The 22,158-nt window shown below is 32.0% G+C and overlaps 1 protein-coding gene across 1 annotated transcript; it reads left to right on the top strand.

Moving 5' to 3' along the window:
- Positions 1-9,958: 9,958 nt before the first annotated feature.
- On the top strand, positions 9,959-19,826 carry LOC143245452 (putative palmitoyltransferase ZDHHC24). The gene is made up of 2 exons (XM_076491818.1): positions 9,959-10,562; positions 15,624-19,826. Exons 1-2 carry the CDS (start codon positions 10,106-10,108, stop codon positions 16,031-16,033), a joined length of 867 nt encoding a protein of 288 aa, XP_076347933.1. The 5' UTR covers positions 9,959-10,105; the 3' UTR covers positions 16,034-19,826.
- The last annotated feature ends 2,332 nt before the right edge of the window (positions 19,827-22,158 follow it).

Below are 22,158 nucleotides of genomic sequence, written 5' to 3'. Positions count from 1 at the left end.
CGGAAACCGCCAACGACCATGGACGACAATGCCGCAGAAAGATCTTGCTTTCCGTAATTCGGGTTACTTTGCTTCTTTATTTTTAATGGTAAATTAGTAAAGTTAGTACTTCTACAATGAATTTTTCAAGAGAAATTAAAGACATGTTTTAATTAATTATCTTAAAAACGTCAAGAAATTATTTGTTTTGTATGTTATGAAATATTCAAAACAATTTAATAAGATTTTCAAAACTAGTATGGTTTGTCTAGTACATTTGGTCATTTGAATCTCGTAAGCACGCTCCCCAGTGTCAGCAGTAAATTTGATTACCTTACTAAACGTTCAATTCTCCCACGTACAGAGAATGCGAATGGCACAGTGCATAGTTTTGCGCTAACAAGTACTAAGCACCCTTAGCTAATCGTTGAAAGTATCAATCTAAAATTTATGATTTTTTTGAATATCTAAACTTTAAATGCACAAATAACGCAACTAATATTTAAAGCTATTTCTGTATTACGAAAGTGTTTCAGTTACACTAAAATCTGAAAAAATATTCAACAAACATTTTATTAAAGAAATTAACCATCGTAAAAATTTACTGATTTTTAAGATTCACTGTATCATTTACAAACATCCTTGAGATTATATTTTACGTATTATTCATTTTAACATGGTGTATGAATAGGCTTACCATACGCCCTGGTTTGGCTGAGACAGACCCCTCAAACCAGGACCAGGGATAGATACAGAGGGGTGGGTGGGGGAATGCATCTCCCCACTGGCCACACCAAAATTGTGTAGGTTAATGGGAAATCAGAAATATAAAGTACTGATAATATTTTTGCTGTATGTTTACTTGTAACATGTTATTTAGAAATATATGAAAGTTCATTGTCACATGTACTATGTTGTGTGATTCAGTACACTGCTATACGATTACTTGTAACTTGATATTTTAGAATAAAATCAATAAATGAGAGTTCATAGTCATATATGTTTCTTTTCTTTGTTTCTAAATTAATTCATGAAATTTACGTTTCAGTAACAAGAAAAAGTTTATATGCAAAAACGGCTCGTTTGGGTTGAGAAAATATTTTACATAGAAGAGCAAACAACGTTTCGACCTTCTTCGGTCATTGTCAAGAACCGACACACAATTCAAAACAGAAATCCACCGAAAAATCACCCATACTGGACTATACATTCCTTGGGACTCAGCACATGAAACAAAACAAAAACTCAACATACTAAGAAACCAAATAAACATATGGTACAGATATGTAGATGACACGGTTGCGGGATTCAAATCTACAGAACACATACTTAATTTTTTCAATCACATTAACTCAATACATCCCAACATTAACTTCACATGTGAACAGGAAGAAAGCAATCAAATATCATTTCTTAACCTCAAAATTACAAGAACCGACACACAATTGAAAACAGAAATCCACCGAAAAATCACCCATACTGGACTATACATTCCTTGGGACTCAGCACATGAAACAAAACAAAAACTCAACATACTAAGAAACCAAATAAACACAGCCATAAAACTATGCTCACCAGATAAAATTAACGATGAATTAGATAAAATAAAACAATACTTCATCAACATCAATAAGTTTCCTCCACAAACCGTAGAAAACATTATACGCACACACCTAGACAGAAAGCAAAATCAACCATCTAAAGTAAATATATCTCACGAATCAAAAAATCACGAAACCATATACTGCTGTATACCATATATTCCTGACATCAGCAGACAAATAACCAACATTTGGCAAACACTAGTAACAAAATATGACATTCCAGTTAATGCAAAATTTATTCAAAAACCAGGCACGAAACTGAGGTCTATACTATGTAAAAACTACACTGACAAACACCACACCAACATGATTTATAAAATACAATGTGATAACTGCCACGACTTCTATATTGGAGAAACAAGTAGAAAAATGGAAACCAGATTCAAAGAGCATAAAAAGTCACCTTCACACGTTTTCGAACACTGCAAGTCAAATAAACACAACATAACCATAGAAAACACTCAAATACTAAATAAAGAAACAAACATAAACAAACGCAAAATTAAAGAAGCCTTACTTATACAACAACTTAAACCCAAAATAAACCAATATAAAGGAACACCTTTATACCTATATTAATATAATAAAATAAATAAAATTATATATTCACACATCTAACACCGCCCTCTACATTCTGACACTCAGTTAGACAACCCCCTTTCAAACATGTGGTCAGCTTCCGGTCAGTTACCTCTTTCTTTGTGAACCTGACGATGACCGAAGAAGGTCGAAACGTTGTTCGCTCTTCTATGTAAAATATTTTCTCAACCCAAACAAGCCGTTTTTGCATATATATTTCTCTACAAGTGGGTTTTCTCGACATCACTGATCAAAATATCCTGTGTTAATTTGTTCTGGCTGACACTGAATTGTCTCGGAATGTTCCGGTTTTTGATGAAAAGGTATAAACTCCAAAAAGGATACACGGAAAATGTTAAAATCTGCATAGAGTCCTGATTTAGTGTTGACAAAAAATAATTTTAAGTTTTCATTTTATTAGATGATGGATAGAGAGAGCCATAGTGCTGTCGCATGCATATTTTCAAAGGTATTGCTTTTTGTTTTGTTTCATTTAGAATTTCGCGCAAAGCTACTCTAGGGCTAACTGTGCTAGTCGTCCCTAATTTAGCAGTGTAAGACTAGAGGGAAGGCAGTTATACATCACCACCCACTGCCAACTCTTGGGCTACTCTTTTACCAACGGATAGTGGGATTAACCGTCACATTATAACGCCCCCACAGCTGAAAGAGTGAGCAGGTTTGGTGGACTGGGATTCAAACCCACGACCCCCAGATTACGAGTCGAAACCACAGGAAGGAGTGAAAGTAAAATTTTTAGACTTTCAGTCGGTTCCTGGAGTTATATCAGAAATTTTGACGAATTGTTTGGTGTCCACTATAAAAACATGATTTGTCAAAAAACTTGTTGCTTATTGTGATGATAATTGCAATACAAATTTTGGAAGTGTAAAGAGAAAGGGGAAAACAATGTATGTAGTCGATTGAAGAAGAACTTGGCAGAAATATTGTAGGTGTTGGTTGTGGTGCTCATATTCTACATAACTATCTCCAAACTACAGTTGATGTCTTTCCTATTGAAATGGAAAGCTTGGTGGTCAAAATTTACAAGTATTTTTATATTTATACTGCGCGTGGTAGCAGTTATTGAGAGAATTCCCCAGATTTATGGAGGACGGAAGTCATATTTTTTGTTCACAAGAACAGTGCCCATTGTTGATAAAAAGATTTTTTGAGAGTAACTGTGAAGAAATGTATTTATGGTTTGTTCATGAACAACTAGGCTTGTTCAACAAAGTGATTTTAGCCACAAAGAAAACAAAACCAACTGCAAGTGATATTGTTGCAGAACTTAATAAGTTGAAAACCAACCTGAATGAAAGACGAGAAAAACTTTATTCCCCTTGGTGCTGCCAAAAAAAACCAAAAAAAAAAACTCAGTGTGCTAAAGGAAGATGGAGGATGCCAGGTAGACTTGATTAGGAAGAAATTTACCATTTTTTTCTGATTGCTGCCTGTCTTACATTGAGCTGTGGGAAAATAGTTTTGGTGGTGGGAAATACTTTGTTTGGATAAAAGACAATGTTTTCGTGTGGCCTGACACAGAAGCAGCTGCTGAAAAAATTAATGAAACGTTTGGAAATGCTGTAATCAATGTTGATCTGTTTGATGAAGTTATTCTTGGTAGATCTTTCTGGTCATCAAAATGTGACGAGTGGAAAGCAAAAGAAATAGGTTGTGAAGAAAAATGGGTAGAACTTTTTAATCACTTCTAAGATCAAAGTATTTCTGTACCTAATCTCAGGCAAGTTATGGAGTATATTTTTGGTTTACCAGGCACTTCTGCTCCTGTTGAAAGAGTATTTTCGGTGATGAATAGCATTTGGTCTCAAGAAAGAGGTGTAATGGATGAATCAATAGTAAAAGAACTGTTGCATTGTAAACTCAATATTGACCCGAGTTACAGTGAGTTCTTTGAAAATAAAACTAATAAAGACTTTTTGAAGAAATTTCATTGAAGTGAAAAATATGAATGGTCTCAAAAACGTTTCAGTAAAAAATTAGTGAAATTTTGATATTCCTTGCATTGCTGAATTTAAATGAATATTAGAGATATAAACTACCAGTATTCCTTTTTTTTTGTGGCAGCATTAAAGTTTAAGAAGAATTAGGTTATGAAAGCGCTTCTTTATTATACCGGTGCCGGTACCTATAATAAAAATTGAAAACTTTCTCGGTTTGAGGCTTGAAAATTATGTTAAGTCGATGTATAAATATGCCCCCCAGTGGCTCAGCAGTATGTTTGCGGACTTCCAACGCTAAAAACCGGGTTTCGATATCAGTGGTGGGCAGACCACAGGTAGCCCATTGTGCAGCTTTGTGTTTAACTCAAAACAACAACAAAACACTATATATAAATATAATTAAATTTGGAGAGTGCAGTGACAAAATATTCAATTTCTCCAATTTTAAGATTGAACTTAAATAAATAAATAAAATGACAGTTGAACCTGTATTCTTAGGTAACATTGATTACCAACAGGTAGGTCAACACTTAAAAATTTATTTGTGATCGGATACACCGAACTATTATAATATATATGGGTGTAAGGATTTCCCAGGTTAAATCGTGATCAGGTGATCCGCTTTACATACATTGAAAACACCAACAAAAGAACGGAAGAAAACCACCAGAAAGAAGAAAACTTCGACAACAATTCCTCCGACAACCAACAATTTATCTTTCCAAGTAGAACTAAAAACAGCTATTTCCCCGAAACACCTAAAAACAGTATCTTAAACAACCTTTTCAAAGAATTTTCACACAAAACTATCAACATAATTTCACAGAAAAGAAAAATAAAAAACATACAAACACGAAAATATATTATTTCTATAAACAATTTAAAATTAGACAACATCAAAATTCTAAAAGCAGATAAACGCAATTATATAGTTATAATTAACACAAATGAATACATTCAAAAAATGAACATCTTATGAGATATAAACAAATTTAAACTACTAAATACAAATACAACAAAAACACATGAAAAGCAATTAAACAAAATACTACTACAAATGAAAAAACCAACACAATCTCAGAAAACATTTATTCTTACCTACGAAAGACCGATTCACGCACACCACAACTATACGGCACTCCCAAACCTCAGAAACCCGATTGTCCACTACGACCCATAATGTCGACCTATGAATCATTTAACTACAACTTCGGTAAGTATGCAGCGTGGGCATTTACTAAACATGTAACATAAACAGGCTCCTTTTTCAAAGACTCTTTTAACTTTAAATATATTCTTAATCAACTAAATCATAAAGCCTTAATGGCCAGTTTTGATGTAATCTCCCTCTTCACAGGAGTCCCCACAACTGAAGCCTGTAAAACAGCCTTACAACTTTATATCCAAAAGCCTAACCAATTGATACACATCCACAGTAACCAATTAGCAACCCTTATAGAATTCACTACCACCAAAACTAACATTATGTTCAATAACCAAATCTACCTGCAAATAAATGGTCTAGGTATGGGGAATCCCGTGTCACCAGCTCTAGCTAACATTTTAATGACACAGATTGAATCTCAAGTGATCAATTGAGCTTTAAACCTACCACTATACTGGTACATGTATGTTGATAATAAAACTGCTGTATTCATATCTATAGAACACACATTTAGTTTTTCAATCACGTTAACTCGATACACTTCAACCTTACGTTCGCCTGTGAACAGGAAAAAACTAACAAAATAGCATCTTTCAACCTCAATATTACTAGAACTGATACACAATTCAAAACAGAAATCCACAGAAAAATCACCCATACTGGATTATACATTTCCTGTTACTTAGCACATGAAACGAAACAAAAACAACATATTAAGAAACCAAGTAAACACAGCCACAAAACTATGTTCATCCGACAAAATTAATGACGAAATCAACAAAATAAAACAACATCTCATCAACATCAACAAATAACCCCTTCCCAAAAAAACCGTGGAAAAATTATACCCATACACCTGGACCAACAGCAAACAAACAACAATAAATCCCAAGATACAACACCTTATACTGATGCATACCACATGTTCCCGAAAAAAAAGTATAACAAAACACAACATTCTAGTAAATACGACTAAAGTCCATACTGTGTAAAAACTACACTGACAAACACAACACCAACACAATTTATAAAATACAATGCAACATGTGCTACGACTTCTATATTGAAGAAACAAGCAGAAAAATTGAAACTGAATTCAAAGAACACAAAAAACATCTTCACACGTTTTTGAACACTGCAAATCAAATAAACAACATTACCATGGAAAACACCCAAATACTAAGTAGGGAAACAAATATAAACAAACGCAAAATCAAGGAAGCCCTTCTTATGTAATAACTAAAACCAAAATTAAATCAATATAAAGGAACACCTCTATACCTATACTAATTAATAACCTGACACCCAACTGCAGCGCTCCCTACAGTACTGTACCCATTTATACTCTCGTCCCTTAGACATGTATCCGGTAACGATCACTTGCAAACTCTTTCTTTCTTCACCTGAAGATGGCCTAGGAAGATCGAAACTCTGTTCTCACCTTATTAATAAAATTGTTAATACCCATACCAGTAGCTCTGAGATGCATCAAAGCAGTTTATAGTAGCTTCATTTTATAATCAAATGATCAGTTTGCAACTTTCTTGATTTCTCTTCACATTACTAGTGCTTCACGGACAAGGTTTCTAAGATCACTTCAATATTTAATGCATTAATATACATAAATTTGTATAATGTAACTGCTGTAAAACAATATCAAATATAATGATGTAGACATTTATCAACACTATGATGGTATACTAAGCTTTCAATGTGTTTCTGTTCATTTAGTTAACACATAACTTTTCAAAATTTCTGTACACTTTGTTGTTAATGTAGAAATCCAGTCAAGGGAGCCGCGAAGTTTTTCTCACCCTAGTTACACACGTAATTGTTTCAGTCAACTAAGGTATCATGTGAGCATTCTTGTTAAAGGTTCTGTAGTAACATAGTGCATTCTGTATAGAAAACAACAGTGTTCTTTTCTACTGGCTGGTTGGGTGATTTTTCGGGGATATTAATCCCTTACTTTAGATTGAGAGTGATACTTAGTCATTTGAATGGTATCTGCATCCTGAAAGAACTAATATATTATTTTTTTCCCAATGTAATGCCATGTTCTAGAGACAAATTTTCAAAAAACTTTCAGTGTTTCTGACTCTCAGACATGTTTTTTCCTATTTATTGCTTAAACTTTATAAAGCAACAATCCTGCTAGGCCCATTGTGCTACCTGCAATGCAATAATCGAATTTATCTCCAGTTATTTAGATTCTGTAATGGCCTCTCTCGTCAACTTAATCGCTAATTATCTTAAGAATAATTATTATGCTCTTAAACTCTTCAACACAGTTACTTTTAACCCCAAACCATACTCAGTCTTTTTATCCACTATGGACATCAAATCTTTAAAGTAGTATCACAACAGGAAGGCTCTACAACCTTAAAACATTTATTTGGCAAACATTCTGAACTTATCTCTCTCACTAACACTCTGGTCCTTCTGGCAGAACTAGCTTCAAAAGGCAGTGGGCTTTGTTTTAACGATGAACTGTATGAGCAGGTTAGTGGAATATATATGAGAACTAAAACGGACCCAAATTCTGCAAACCTTTTTATTGAATATGATCATGATTTTTGTTTCATGATCGTAGGTACTCTTAAAATATCCTGAAAAAAACAACAACTTGTAAGTCCGTTGCAAATCAAAACCTTAACTCCTGTCCATTTCTCATGGAAATAAACACTAAACTCTCCTGTGTATCAGGTCATCTCTTATTTTCACATACCAGACGAACAACAAACAGGTTAAAATAATATATTAAATAATTTTAATATTTTAAATGAATTTGACACAACTAAATGTATATTTCGAAGACTCCGTAATTTATTACTGTAACAATAACAGTATTGAAATTACTTAGTTTGCAGCAGCTGTCAGAAATCTATCTCATCAAACATAAATATTACTGTAATAGAAGACGCTGCAACACCTGTGCTTAATATTGACACAAGAACATCCGCGCAAGGTCCTAAATCAAATTTTTACATTTACGGCCTAACTGCACATCAAAATGTGCAATATATTCCGTTCTATGCACGTGTTGTGAAAGCTTTTACAACGAAAAAAATAACAGTAGATTATAAGAAGAACGTATTTGAGAATATCTCAGACATATATCAGTTTGTAACCACATAAATCAGTAGCTTGACACTTTAATTATTCGCTTGATGATTTTAAAATACTTGCTTTGAAGAAAGTCCTTGCGAACAAACATATCCACAAACTACAATAAAACAAAACTTTTTATTTCATCTGGGAAATATTTATCCTAATGGGATAAATGAACGTTTTAGCTTTTTATTATGTTTTTATTCTTCAGTTTTAAATTTTCTTAGCCCACCAGTAGCTCAACGGCATGTCTGCGGACTTATAACGCTAGAAACCCGCTTTCTGTAACTGTGATGTGTATAGCAGAAAGAGTCCATTTTGTAATTTTGTGCCTAATTTCCAAAATCTAAACTTCTCTTAAGATTATATAGGAAACTGTATAATTATTTATTTATTATTATATATTTTTTCATAGCTCTATCATTTTGTTTCTTTGTTTAGAATTAAGCACAAGGCTACACAATCGGCTATCTGTGCTCTGCCCATCACGGGTATCGAAATCCCATTTTTGGTGGTGTGAGTCCACAGACATACCGCTGTGCTACTAGGAGACATTTATTTACTTATAATTTGTGTTGACTAATACTTCACTTACCTTATCAAATTTTCAATTTTGGATTTTTATTTTAAAACTGTACAATGCATGTGAATATTTATGTAATGTGTTTGCGTGTTAAATTATTGCTTAACTGCAATATTTTTCTTTGATAATGTGCAATGAATTGAACTAATTAATTTTAATATTTGTGCAATAAAGATTAATAATTATAAATATTTTTTTTTAGAAGTTCATTGGCCAGTGGGTGTGTGGAACGCGAGAATTTCACAAAATTTAGCGCTTGCCCTTCTTTAGCATTGTTTGTTTGCAATAAAGATCAAAGTTAGACAATGGACTATCTGTGCTGTGCCCACCACGGGTATCGAAATCTGTTTTCTAGTGTTTTACGTCTGCAGACATACTGCTGTGTGACTGGGGAGTTCCCGCTCCTAGTAATAAAATTACGTAGTATAAATTTAATACGAAATATGAAACTAGAAAACCATAGACGCAAAATAATTTTAAGGGGACATCTTTTGTTTGTTACGTTTCACACAAAATCATTCGAGAACTATCTCAGCTGTCCGTAAGTTAGAAGCGATAGAGTTGAGGCAAGATGGCTAGTCAACACTACCCAATTCCAACTCTTAGTTCGTCTTTTACTAACAAGAAATAGAACTGAGTATCATATAATAATGCATCATGGCTAAAAGAGCGACAATTTTTTAATGACAGGCTATGGACTCACGGCCCACAAATTGCGAGTTGATCGCCCTAACTACAATACCGTGATAATATAGACATGAAAGGTCGTGCGTTTCAATTTAATTTTGAAAAGCAGTAAAAAAAACAACAAAAAACATTATTTTCTTACTATTAACAGTAACAACGTAGTAGCATAATCTTTGAATATAAGTTTCACAATATCTTATAAACTGTATAAAATTTAATTTAGATAACATTTTTGAATGCACCTGTAAACCCTTATTTCCTTTTAGATTTTAGGAGGTAATATTAGAGGAAAGGCTTATTTCACGTTTAAGTCTCTATATTTCGAGTTTCTCCACAGAGTGGCACTAATATCGTCAAATCTTATAAAATTTTAGATATCAGTGTTAATGTTACGGTAATTTTTATGTTGGTTTTGTAAATTATTCAATTTAAAATGGTTAGTAATGATGCAATACTGCCTATGCATAGCAAGGACTTGCTTCCGCGAAATCGTCGAGATCGAAGTCTTTTTATATTTATGGTAGTTGGAATTCCCTTCGCTGTATTATGGGAAGGTTGCGTTGTTCTTCCAAATTACCACACCTACTTCTCCACAGTTGTACTCATTCACATTCTCGTTAGTTGCTTCATAGTATTTAATATCTTTGGTAATATGTATCTTCTAAAACGGGTTGATGCATCTGGCAAACAGAAATCTTTACCAGCAATTCTGAAACAAGAATGGCGTTACTGTCATTTGTGCGAGTTAAATTCGCCTCCAAGGTCTTATCATTGCCCAATTTGTAATGAATGTATACTGAAACGTGATCATCACTGCATGTTTACTGGATGTTGTGTTGGTTATCACAACCAGAGATACTACTTAGTGGCAATTTTATATATTTGGATTGGTAGGTACAGTTTAGTAGAAGTCAACTATCCCTATCATCACCAAAAGTATTTCACTGACATTGTTGTTATTATATTTTGTAAATATGTTTCCATACTGTATAAATATTAATGCAGATAATTCACACGGGTGGGTACTAGTATATAAGGAAAAATTATTTTTATTACATTTTAATCTGTTAATATTAATTTGCTGAGAATTTTCTCATTATTGCAGAATAATGTGTGAGGTAAAGATTGAAATGGTTATTCATTTATGGTTAAGTAAATATCTGTTTACAAATTCACAATGATAACTGAATAAAACCAAAAGGTGTGTTTAAATGTGTAGACTGAAAAAGCACTTTCATAGTTTACTTCTCAGTATTATTTGTTGTAAATATCAATAAGCATTTTTGATCACAAGTAAACTGTATTTTGTAAATTAATTATCCTAATTCTGTGCAATAAATTCACTAGAAGTACTTAAGGTAATATTACAGTACATATAAAAAAAAAAGTAAAACTTGTAATGGATTAAATGTATGGTGTTCATTCATGCATTTATTCTTTGACAGAGATGGTTTACAACTGTTTAGAGTTCTTTTTAATTTTAAGACACATACAAATTGTAATCTAGAACATTACAGCTAAACTGTAGTCAGGTGGCTGTTATTTAAGAAGGAAAGGATAACTGATGAAATGGCTCCTCTCTGGAAACTGCAAAAGAAGAAAAATTTAGGTTTTTGAAAGATGCAGGTGTTGTTTCAAAACAAACATTAAATGTCAGTTTTTTTGTATAATGCAAGAAAGACAACTGATGGCAAGGTTGCTAGTTATTTCAAAATCAAAGGAGGCATAGATATGAACAAAACTGTTGAGAAATATGAATTTCCTGTGATTCCTCTGCCTAATTTCCATCAGGATTGCATGATGGTTTTGCTTTTAGAAAAAGTGTGCACATTTTTTCATTTTTAATAGAGCTTCTTTTGCCAGATAGTATATGAACGGCTTTTGATTGGGATAAGTCTGGATATGTTTTGATCATTGATGCCTTACATATACATAGTGAATTTGATTCAAATATTCCAGAACTTATGAGCGTACAAGTTCCATCACAGATGTTTGCTGAAACAGGAATGTGCTTCACCTGTGCATATGGTGAGAGTAAAATTATCTTTGATTAGTATGTTGAAGGATTTGTTAAAGAAGCTATTTGCACCAAGAGAGTCTAAAAAAAATTTAGTCATTTCTCTGTGAATGACAACACTCCAACAAAAGCAGAGAAAAAATTTCTTTCTTGCATTAAAACAAAGTCAGAACTTAGACACCTAAGTGAAAAAATATTAGATCAATGGGTGAACACCTAGGCTCTGTAGGTACATGTATCTTTTTAACTCTCAAATTAGGGGTTACAAGGATTGTTGCTGTAGGTCATTATCTTGCATTTTTATCAAATTCAAAAAAAGGCCCTTTTTATTATTTGGGTAGCCAACCTTTATGTTACACTGTTACAAAGGAAGTACCACACCTATTTTTTTGCCTATCATACTTATATTAAAATTAACTGTCAGTTAATCTAGAACATTACATTTAATATTGTGAGTGTTCCAAAAATACTAAGGGCAAACATTCTTTAGAAAAGGGTGATTGGTTTTTTATCCTTTGCTTGTTCATTATTATACATGAAGACCTTGATAAAATGCTTGATGTCTTGTTTGAAGGTACAGATGTATTTGGTTTATGATAGGGGGTACATTTCATAATTGACTATTTTGATCACTGTTATCAGAAAATTAGGTGAGAGTTGAAGATTAAGGACAGGTATGGTGAACTTGGAGAATAGGCTGTCATAGGCTTATATGCATTCAAAAGTACTGACAGTACAGACATATTTTCCTTTTTGATTGTGATGATGCTATCTTGGATGAAAGTGAAAATTTTGGAAGTGTCACAAGCTCAAGAACTTTTTTTTTTTTAAGACAAATGTAGAGGTGTATGTGCTTGCTTTAGAAGACAAACAATGTAGATGCTTACTGTTTGCAAACATTATGCTAGATTTATGTTTCTTAAGGTAAAGAAGGATAGCAGTCATGCCAATGATAGGTAAACTGGTTTCTCGTACGGAGGGCACATTACACTGGATAAGTTTAAGAAGCTTCTACAACAACTTGATCTTTGTTGCTACCAGTATCTGATTTTTATTGGCAGTTAGTAGACCATCTTATCACTTTTATTAAAAATGTGTATTTTGAAATTTGTGACCAAAATATCATTATTCTGTATTTTCATATGCAACAAAACATTGAACCTAATACAGCAGTTCTTTCTTGTACCTAGATGTTACCTAGTTTCCACTCTATCTCATTTCTGTGTTTGAAGTAACACTAAATCTAAAATACCATTGTATTTAAGAGGAGAAAGCCACCTTGAACAGTTTCAAAAACTTTTCTTCTTCATAATTTGACTCTAGTATTTCCCAGTCTGTGTGCTGGGAATTAAAATCACCTATAATTATAGCTTCAATAACAGTTGGAATCTTAATTTCAATGTTAATTTTCTCAGTTTCATCAGTATGATCTTGTGGTTTGTAACAAATGCCCACTAAAAGCACCCTTGACACATTTATGATGTTTTTCTTTAAATGCCTTTATCCAACCTCCTGTACTTCCAAATTAGTTCTTCTGACCTACTTTTCCCTACATCATCAGCCTGTACATCCACAGCAAAAAAATCCATCATTGCTAGCCTGTTTTATTCTATCTCTTGCTCTGTCAGTTATGTTTTTAACCCTTTCCTCAATAATCTAATTCTTTTCTCTCTATTTTCCCTGCAGATTATCCTCTCCATGTATTGTTAAATAATCATTTATAACTATAACCATAAGTTTATCAATCACATCCTTATCTCTCCCTTTTGTTTTCCTACCCATCAATAGTTCCTTTTCTGCAAAGCTAAGGGCTAAAATGTGTTGCTTGATAGAACATGCTCATTACAGTTAAATTTAATACTGTTTCTAAATTCCTTGAAGTCATTGTTAGCTGATTTGTCCTTTACACATACAAAGTTTAAGTTCCTCTTGAAATGGTCCTCAGTGGCTCAGTAGTATGTCTGTAGACTTATACTGCTAAAAACAGGGTTTCAATACCCATCCATTGTGGATAGAGAACAGATAGACCTTTGTGCTTAATACCAAAACAACAATCTATGTGAAATACTGCTGCCTTTTTCAACAAATCTAGGAAAGAAAGAAATTATAGTTTGAAAATTTATGTTAATAATTTTTTAGATTCACAGAAATTAAATTATTGAATTATTAACTTGTTTGTTGCTCTTTGAGAGCTTCAAAAGATTGTGGCAGTTTCCTCATTGTGTTGGCTGGAATATTGGTCTTTTTATCAGCAGTAAAGACAGTATCATTGAATAAATATCTAATGATGTGATGCTGTGTAAGTTGTGTTGTTTGTGTGTGTGTATATTGTGTAAATTACATTAAATTAATTGATTAGTGTCTTGTTCTTCAAACCATAATATATGCAAGTAGAAAAAAAACAAAGTTGGCAGCAAATGCTACAAGACATGTACCTCCCCTTTAGTCAGCAATTCAAAGTTAATTACACCAACAGATAGTCTTAGTAGTTTGTTTGGTAATAAAGAAAGGGTGGACAAATTTAGTGGCAATGGGAACATAACACAAGACATTCAAATCATCAAACCTGAAAACTTGAAGTAAAAAATTTAAAATCAGCTAGATAACAGATAATCAGTTATGTAACTCTGTGCTTAACAACAAATCTATCATCAATATTTTGATTATTTATATAGTTGCAGTAATTGAATATTCTAATTTCAGTTAACCAGTTAGTTTACTTGTGAATAATCATTGTTATAACTGCTGTAGTTATGTGTTTATTATTTTATAGTTCTGATAATTATAGTGCTCTTCTTAAGAACATAATGTGTTTTGTTTCTTGGAATATTGTATGTCTCAGCTGCATTGAGGTGCCACTTTGAATGGTCTGACATTTCTGTTATCTATTAACATCTTAATTTACACTGTTGTTTTTCTGCCATAACCTTTTCCTTTTATAATGATTTTAACTTTTGTTTTTACTTTCTGCTGAAGTTATTAGCAAAGCATCAGATCTATACAACCAATAACTTTAGGCCTAATTGTCACATTTGAGGCATATGAGATGATTGTAAACATAATAGTTATGAAGTAGTGCATTTTCTAATTTAAAGCATCAAGAAGTATGAAGATTAATTGTTGTCATCTTTTTTCGTGTACATTTCTTGTGTATGTGTATAAATTGCATTTGTATATCACTTGAAACCTATGCTTATTTTCTGTCATTCATTGTTAGCTGTAGAACATTAAAAGTAAATTACGAAGTTGCAGTAATTATTGAGGTTAATTTCCATAGATTATCATTGCAGATAAATATATGCTTTGCTTGTAAAGATTATTTAAACTCTATGCCTAACTGTTAGATTTTAGACACCTGTTCAAATTTGTATTGAGGTGTAATGGTATTCCATTATTATTTACAAACCATGGAATAGCAAAGAAACAATGTTTCTTGTATGTTTATGTTACTGAAGTGATTTCCTTTAATGTTATAAATATTGTAGTTTTGCATTAGTATATATTTTAAGCATTGTGCACTTTTGCACTTGTATAAGTGCAAATGTACCATTGTACAATTATCTAATCAGAATTTTGGGTTTGTATGTGAGCAAAATTTATGAATGCATGAATTGTCTACATTATTCTTTTAAGAATGTAGATTTTAATTCTCCAGTGTCATTAAAGTGTGGTTATAATAAAATCTAAACAGATGTTTTAATTATTCTTTTGTTTCTGAAACCTGTCTGGGTTTACTTAATATGAAATTAAAATGCATCTGTTTAGTGTTAAAAACTCTTTTTTTTAAAGTAAAAATTTAAACAGTATATATTTAGTACTGCATTTCAAACCATTTATTACAATCAAGAAAAGGTAAATTTTGTTAGATGCAACATTAATATAAAATGTCTGTGATTTGTAATAACTTTTAAAGCCTTGTATAATTCATTTTCAGGAGCCATATATGGAGTCTCTTATCAATGGGATTATTGTTTACAGCAGCTTGGTGGGTTAAGATTTGGGTCTGTTCTTGTACTAATAGCACCACATTTTGCATGGGTATTTGGTGCAGTCTCATCTTTTGGATTCCTAGTTGCTGTTCTTCACACTTTAGGAATGGTTGTCTTTCTCATAACTAGTTATCTTCTTTTGATACAACTGCTTGTTATATTCTATGGACAGACACAGTATGAAAGGAAACATAATATAGAATCCTATAACCTTGGTTTCAAATGCAACTTATTGGATGTTCTTGGAACAAGATGGTACTTAGTCTGGCTTTTTCCTTGGATACCTTCAGCCCAGAGTGGTGATGGCCTACATTTTTCACATGTCAATGATTTGGAAAATGTGAAAAACATCTAGCCTTCTTATAATTTTCTGATTGAAGAGTATATGAACAATTATTAATCAAGGAACTGCAAAACAGTATTATGTTGTACTTTTTTAATATAATTTATGGGCAGCTGCTATATTTTAATTAAAAGAAAAAATGGTATTTGTTATCCTAAAAGAAATATTGATTTCTCCAGTTTTCAAATTCATTATTCTGTTATTAAGTCTGTTCATTGGAGTTTCAATGAAATATGTAAGTTAAAGAATATTATGTAAGAAATGTATTTGAATATAACATAAAAATAGAATGTGTATTAGTAATTGGGAACATTAAAATTTTGCCATACATTCTGGAACATTTTTTGACAACATTTTTTTTTATTAGAAATGCAAGTCCATGTATAAAGGATCATTATTTATTTATTGGTAATGTGTGTATGCAACTGTATAAACATACACTATTAGAAGCAGTTGAGAGATAATCCATGTTTCTACATCCTGGCTATTACAAGACCCATTTGCTTGATAAATTGAAATAGAAACCCTGTAATCTGGATGTTATTTTTTTTGTGTGAACAAGGATATCTTTCATAGTTTACATCCCACCCCAAAATGGTTGTCATCCATGCAGTAAAGCCTGTTGTCAAACCTGCAAATTCATAAAAAATTACTGACTCATTTTCTTACAAACACAATCAAAGAAATTTTAAAATATCTAAAGAAATAACTTATGAAACAAAAAACTCAATTTACCTTATACAGTGTAAATAATGCAATCATGTGGGACAAACACAAACAATTCTAAGAGAACATTTTAACAATCATAAATCTATTAACACTACAAAAGATCTTCCTGTTGCTGAATGCTTAAACTAATATGGTCACTCCATTAACGATGTTACTCTCAGTGGCATTAAAAGAGGATTCAAAACTAAAGCATATAGAGAAATAAAAGAAGGCTATTGGATTGCCAAGCTAAACACTGTTCAACCTTTCAGAATTAATCTAGATCCAGGAATCGATGATCTCCAGTTATTAGTTTCATCTCTGTCGGAAAAAGAAAAATTACTTTGTTCTTTGTTTTTTCATGAAATATCAAAGCTGGTTTTTGAAATTGATTATTATAAAATATCTTTTTCAATCACTCTACAGGTGTTATCTCTATTTTACTTAAACACCTATGCATATTTAAAAAAAAGTACACATACATATAGCCATTTCAAAATTAAAATATCACTGACACCTTTTAATGCACACTATTGCCGTTGGCTACTTTGCACCAGAAATGAGATGCTCACAACAGTACACAGAGAAATAAACAATTCCCAGAACACAGGATGACCCCCATGATGTCACTAAACACCCTTTATATATATCACTCATTCAATCATACGACTGCTCCCAGTTTGCCCCTGAAGAAGAAAGGTCCACCTTTCGAAAGCGCATGGGTTATAGGGTTTCTGTTTCATTTTTATCAAGACATTGCTCCACATGTTTTTAGAATATCATGAAAAGACACATTTGCTGTTGTTAAATAATGTCAATTGTGCCAGTGAGTCCATTTTTATGCAAAATGGGTGGCCAGTCATGTGATCTACCATGTATGTTTCAGTTGAGTATACAAGTGAAGGAATAGTTTTTTTCAGTCAATTAACAGTGACAACTGAAGAAAGAATGAGGAGATCTAGGTAGAAAGTGAAATGTCATGAAACCATGAAAGATACTGAGTATAACAGACTGGATAAAAATTGGTCAAATACAAGTCTTTGCACAATACCTACAAGTCTGACAAAATATAGTTAGAAAAAAATGAATTTGCCTTCATAACACAAATAGAAGTTGGTTGGAGACCTGAATAAGGTAGACCATTGTCAACAACCACACAAAATGAATGGGCTTGCAGCAACCGGTTACCTTCAGTGAATCAACTGTTCAAGACAGCAAGTGGATGAAAAATCAGTAATTTGGAACAGGTTTTATAATGTTTTTATAATGGTTATTCTTTATGATTAGTCTAATTTGTGTTCTCAAACAGCCTATCTTAAACATTGCCAAGGCTATGGTTTGGTCATCTTAGAAGCAGGCAAATGTTATGAGGATAGTTATGGCTACACTGACTTTTTTTGTGCATTGGCATGGCATTTTAAATGCCATACAACTTAAGAGATGTAACCTTACAACCATTAACATTACTGTATATAGGTGTATTAAGTCTGAACGTTTCTCTAATGTATGGTAATACACATATCCATCATGCTCAATTGTTTAGAAAATTCTTAGAAAAGAAGGAATTGAGCTAATAGACTGGCCAGTACACTTACTGCACTCAAGCATTATTAGACATGTTGAAATTCTCTAGGAAGACACGAGGTAGCACTGTTCACTTCCAAGCAGTGTTAATGAACTAAAAGTAACTCTGATGAATCATATTACCTTTGCAACTGTTTGATTCACTCATTTTGAGTTTACTATATCGGTGTGTGCCTTTAGATTACTATCTGAGTTGATCATATGTTTTTCTAACCAATTTCTTCTGGATCATTTATTATGATGTAAAGTCTTTAGTGACAAATGACCATTTGAAATATGGACTCAAATAACAGATACTTTCATATCAGCCACATGACTGTCTGACAGTTTGCATAAAAATACAATAAACAGTGCTATTGATATTGATTTAGAAGAGTAGTTGTTCTTATAGCTAGAATAAAACTTATCATCCCATGATTATTTTAGCAGTATTGTTTTTAATGAAGAAAGAATTAAATTTAAATAGAAAAAATAAGCTTTAACAAACTTTAAAGACGTGCTTTGGATTTTGTTTGTTTTCTAGTCAGTTTAATACAGTGTAATACTATGAAATACACATTATTCTAAATGCTGATGACTTTTCTAACATGATTTTGTTAATATTGTAATTGGTTTTATATGTTTTGCCTTATTCCTTATTGTGTTTTGCATTTTTCATATTTTGTACTTGTTTAGAGGAAATACTTGTATCTTTTGAAGTACCATTACTCTAAACAATCTGCAACTATACATACCATAGTTCATGGTTTTCAGTTATTTCTGTGTCACCTGCCTGCAGTCTTCAGCCACATAAAGTATCCAATAAAGAATGTATAGGAATGACACTTGACTATTGACTGTGAGTTAGGCAAAGTGACATAAAAAGTTCTATTTGGTGTTTCTTAAGAAATTGTAACTGAAAATTTTCACATTTTTTGTTGATTCTGTGTACATAAAATATTTTATATAGGAAGTAACTTTCTAATTTAAATTTAATGAATGACAAATGTAAAGTATCTATTAATCAGCACTTTTATATCTAAGACTAACCAAACAAAATTGGTTGTGCAAAACAACCTTTCTATCAAAAACTAAGTATGTGGGTTTGAACCATAATTATATTATTGTTATATGAATTTAAAGTATTATTTTTGTGTAAAACTGTTTTATGTATGTTTATTGAGTGTATGTGTATTATACATTTAATACCAGTTGAACATGGTTGTAAGAATGTTATAACATTTTTTGACCATAATTCCTGAAACTTCATAGGATACAAAATATAAAACTTCTTTACATTTGTGACTTCATTGTACTTTAATGTGTTTAAGGATTAATTCATAATACATGAACGTAGTTTGTGTTACAACAATGACATTAGTGGCTATTATTTATGGCACTGTCTTCTTAGATACTTTTTGTTAATTAATGAAATGTGATTTTCACATATTTTGAAGCTGATTAAAGTATGAATATGTAACATGTTGAATAGAAATGAGTCTTAAATAAAATATGGCCATATTAAAATACACTATATACAGTGAACAAAATTTGTCAGGTTTTTGGTGACCACATCCTGGTGCAGTCACTTATGACAATACTAAGTTTATCACACAATCTCTAATGGTTACATGTAATAAGTAATCAAACTTATATAAAATAAGAAAGAAACACCTTGGTCAACATACATTTATTCTCAGCTTTGAACAAGAGCTCTTTTGTTATGTTCAGTATTCATTCATCAGTGAAATATTCACTGTTTGCTTGATTTAACATTGTGATTGAGTATGGTTTCATTATGATTCAAACAATACAAATGGACAAGTTCTCACCTGTTAAATGAAAATTCTGTCCACATTTTCAGGCTTCTAGCTAGTTGGTGCATTATAATTAAATTGTAGTTTTGAACAATGCAATTCAACATGTGATATACCCTAGCAGTAAATGTTCTCCATACAAATATTAGTAAAGAAAGAACTGTTTGTAGTCATGACACTCATAAAACAGTTTTTGATTACACAGTAATGGCACTGGGTAGACAGCATTTCTTAACATATCTTAACATGTTCTATCCTATCCTGTACTTGTGGTCCAGGTAGTGGACAAAAAGATGAAAATACCTGGATAAATGAGGGACAACAAGTATATGCAATGTTGAGGCTACCACACAGGTGCAGCTCATATTTTAAGTAAATAATATCCCAGTGTATATATGATCACGTATAAAAATTCTGGACAGGCCTGGTTACCTATAACCATGGCTATAAGAAGGAGACCTTGTTGCCAACATTTCCAAAGTGTGGTCTAATAAATTAGTATTTCATAAAAAAAATAAATTAACATTGTGTTGAACAAATACAAATATTTTTAAAAATCAGTGTGCAAAAATGATATAAAATAATTACAAGTATAAGTGTAAAAGAATACCTAAACAGTATTAATAGGATTATTACTTTCCCATAACATTCTTTAAAGAATTTTAAAAATGTGATTTTCATTTCTGTCTGATAATCCTGTCACTTCATAAATCTAAAAAAGGAAGGCTTGTATGGGTTTTGTATTATACAACAAAAAAAACAACCAAAAGTGAGCTGTATTGCCTTTTTCATACAACTTTAACTGTTTACTAACTTCTGATTATACAGTGAGAAATAGTTTTTCACCCACTATTGCAAACAATTCTGAAATTTTCATTTGATGCATGATATTTGAGTGTAATAGTGCTATTGTATTGTGTAGTGTTTGTATAATTACTTGATGATTTGGTCATTATAGTAACTAAACAACTATGAATTAACAGCCATATATATGAATGATGCCAATTAGCACATTATGATTCTAAGGTTATGGGATTATATAACATAATAAATTATTGGATTTACAGATTACATTGGAAAAGAATGATGGTTCAAAAACTAATTATATGTATATTTGTTTGTGAAGAAAAGTAATCACCTACTATGTGATTATATCCTGCAGAGCCTGGGAGAGATAATTGCACCCTTTGCACTGTAACTAAACCCAATGTTCATTGCACTATAGAACATTTTTTCTGCCTTACATTTCAGGTTTAAGTTGTAAACATTCAATACAATGACTTCATCTTTTCAATTGTGACCAATCATAAATTTTGTCATGGTAGGTAAGATACCATGCCCATTGGAAACTACATCATGGAAATACTAGCAGCCATTCTAAAGTCAGTGGTACATTATAGAGGCTGAGTTGCAAGACATGATATTTGTATTAACTTTTATGAGTGGTGCAAACAACCTTGACTTTGTTTTAGCATTTAAATTGACCTGACGGAAGCCAGAAATGGGTTTTCTTAGGTAGATGATTGAGTAAATCCATTGGCAGTTCTATCTTTGATGATTTTTAAGTAATCTCAATTGAAATCTTGGGCTCCCAGACAGGTCAATTTTTTGCGTAGACTACTACCTGTTATTTTGTATTCTATAAACCACATCATTGATTTATTTAAGTACAACATATGGTCGATCTTAATGCTTGCCTAATTTTCGAATTATTCTTTCTTACAGTGGTGTTTGTACAAACATACCATGTCAGTTCAATGGAATGCAGTCTTATCAGCATTAATATCACAGAAAATTTTTATTTTATCATTAGTTTATTTAAAAGCCTTTCTCAGGTAAGTCTTGTATGACATTGATAGTTTGTTTAATCTCTCTATGCATTATGTGTAAGACTATTGAGTGACTATCATCTGGATGTAAGTAAAGAAGATCCATGGCCTATTCTACCAAAAATAGCAGTGATCATGGTGTGTTGCCTGTAGCTTCATGTAGTGATGCCAAAATACTCATAAGTAGCAGTGGAAAATCATGATCTCATGTTTTATGGTA

This window comes from Tachypleus tridentatus, chromosome 1 (assembly GCF_004210375.1).
Source record: "Tachypleus tridentatus isolate NWPU-2018 chromosome 1, ASM421037v1, whole genome shotgun sequence".
NCBI lineage: Eukaryota > Metazoa > Arthropoda > Merostomata > Xiphosura > Limulidae > Tachypleus > Tachypleus tridentatus.
This window is presented reverse-complemented; position numbering and strand designations above follow the sequence as displayed.

What these genes read in the sequence shown, in the direction of transcription:
- LOC143245452 (XM_076491818.1), top strand. Translation starts at nt 10,106, where the DNA reads ATGGTTAGTAATGATGCAATACTGCCTATGCATAGCAAGGACTTGCTT. An exon ending in AATTTTATATATTTGGATTG is followed by an intron (nt 10,563 to 15,623) that starts GTAGGTACAGTT and finishes ATTCATTTTCAG; the next exon opens with GAGCCATATATGGAGTCTCT.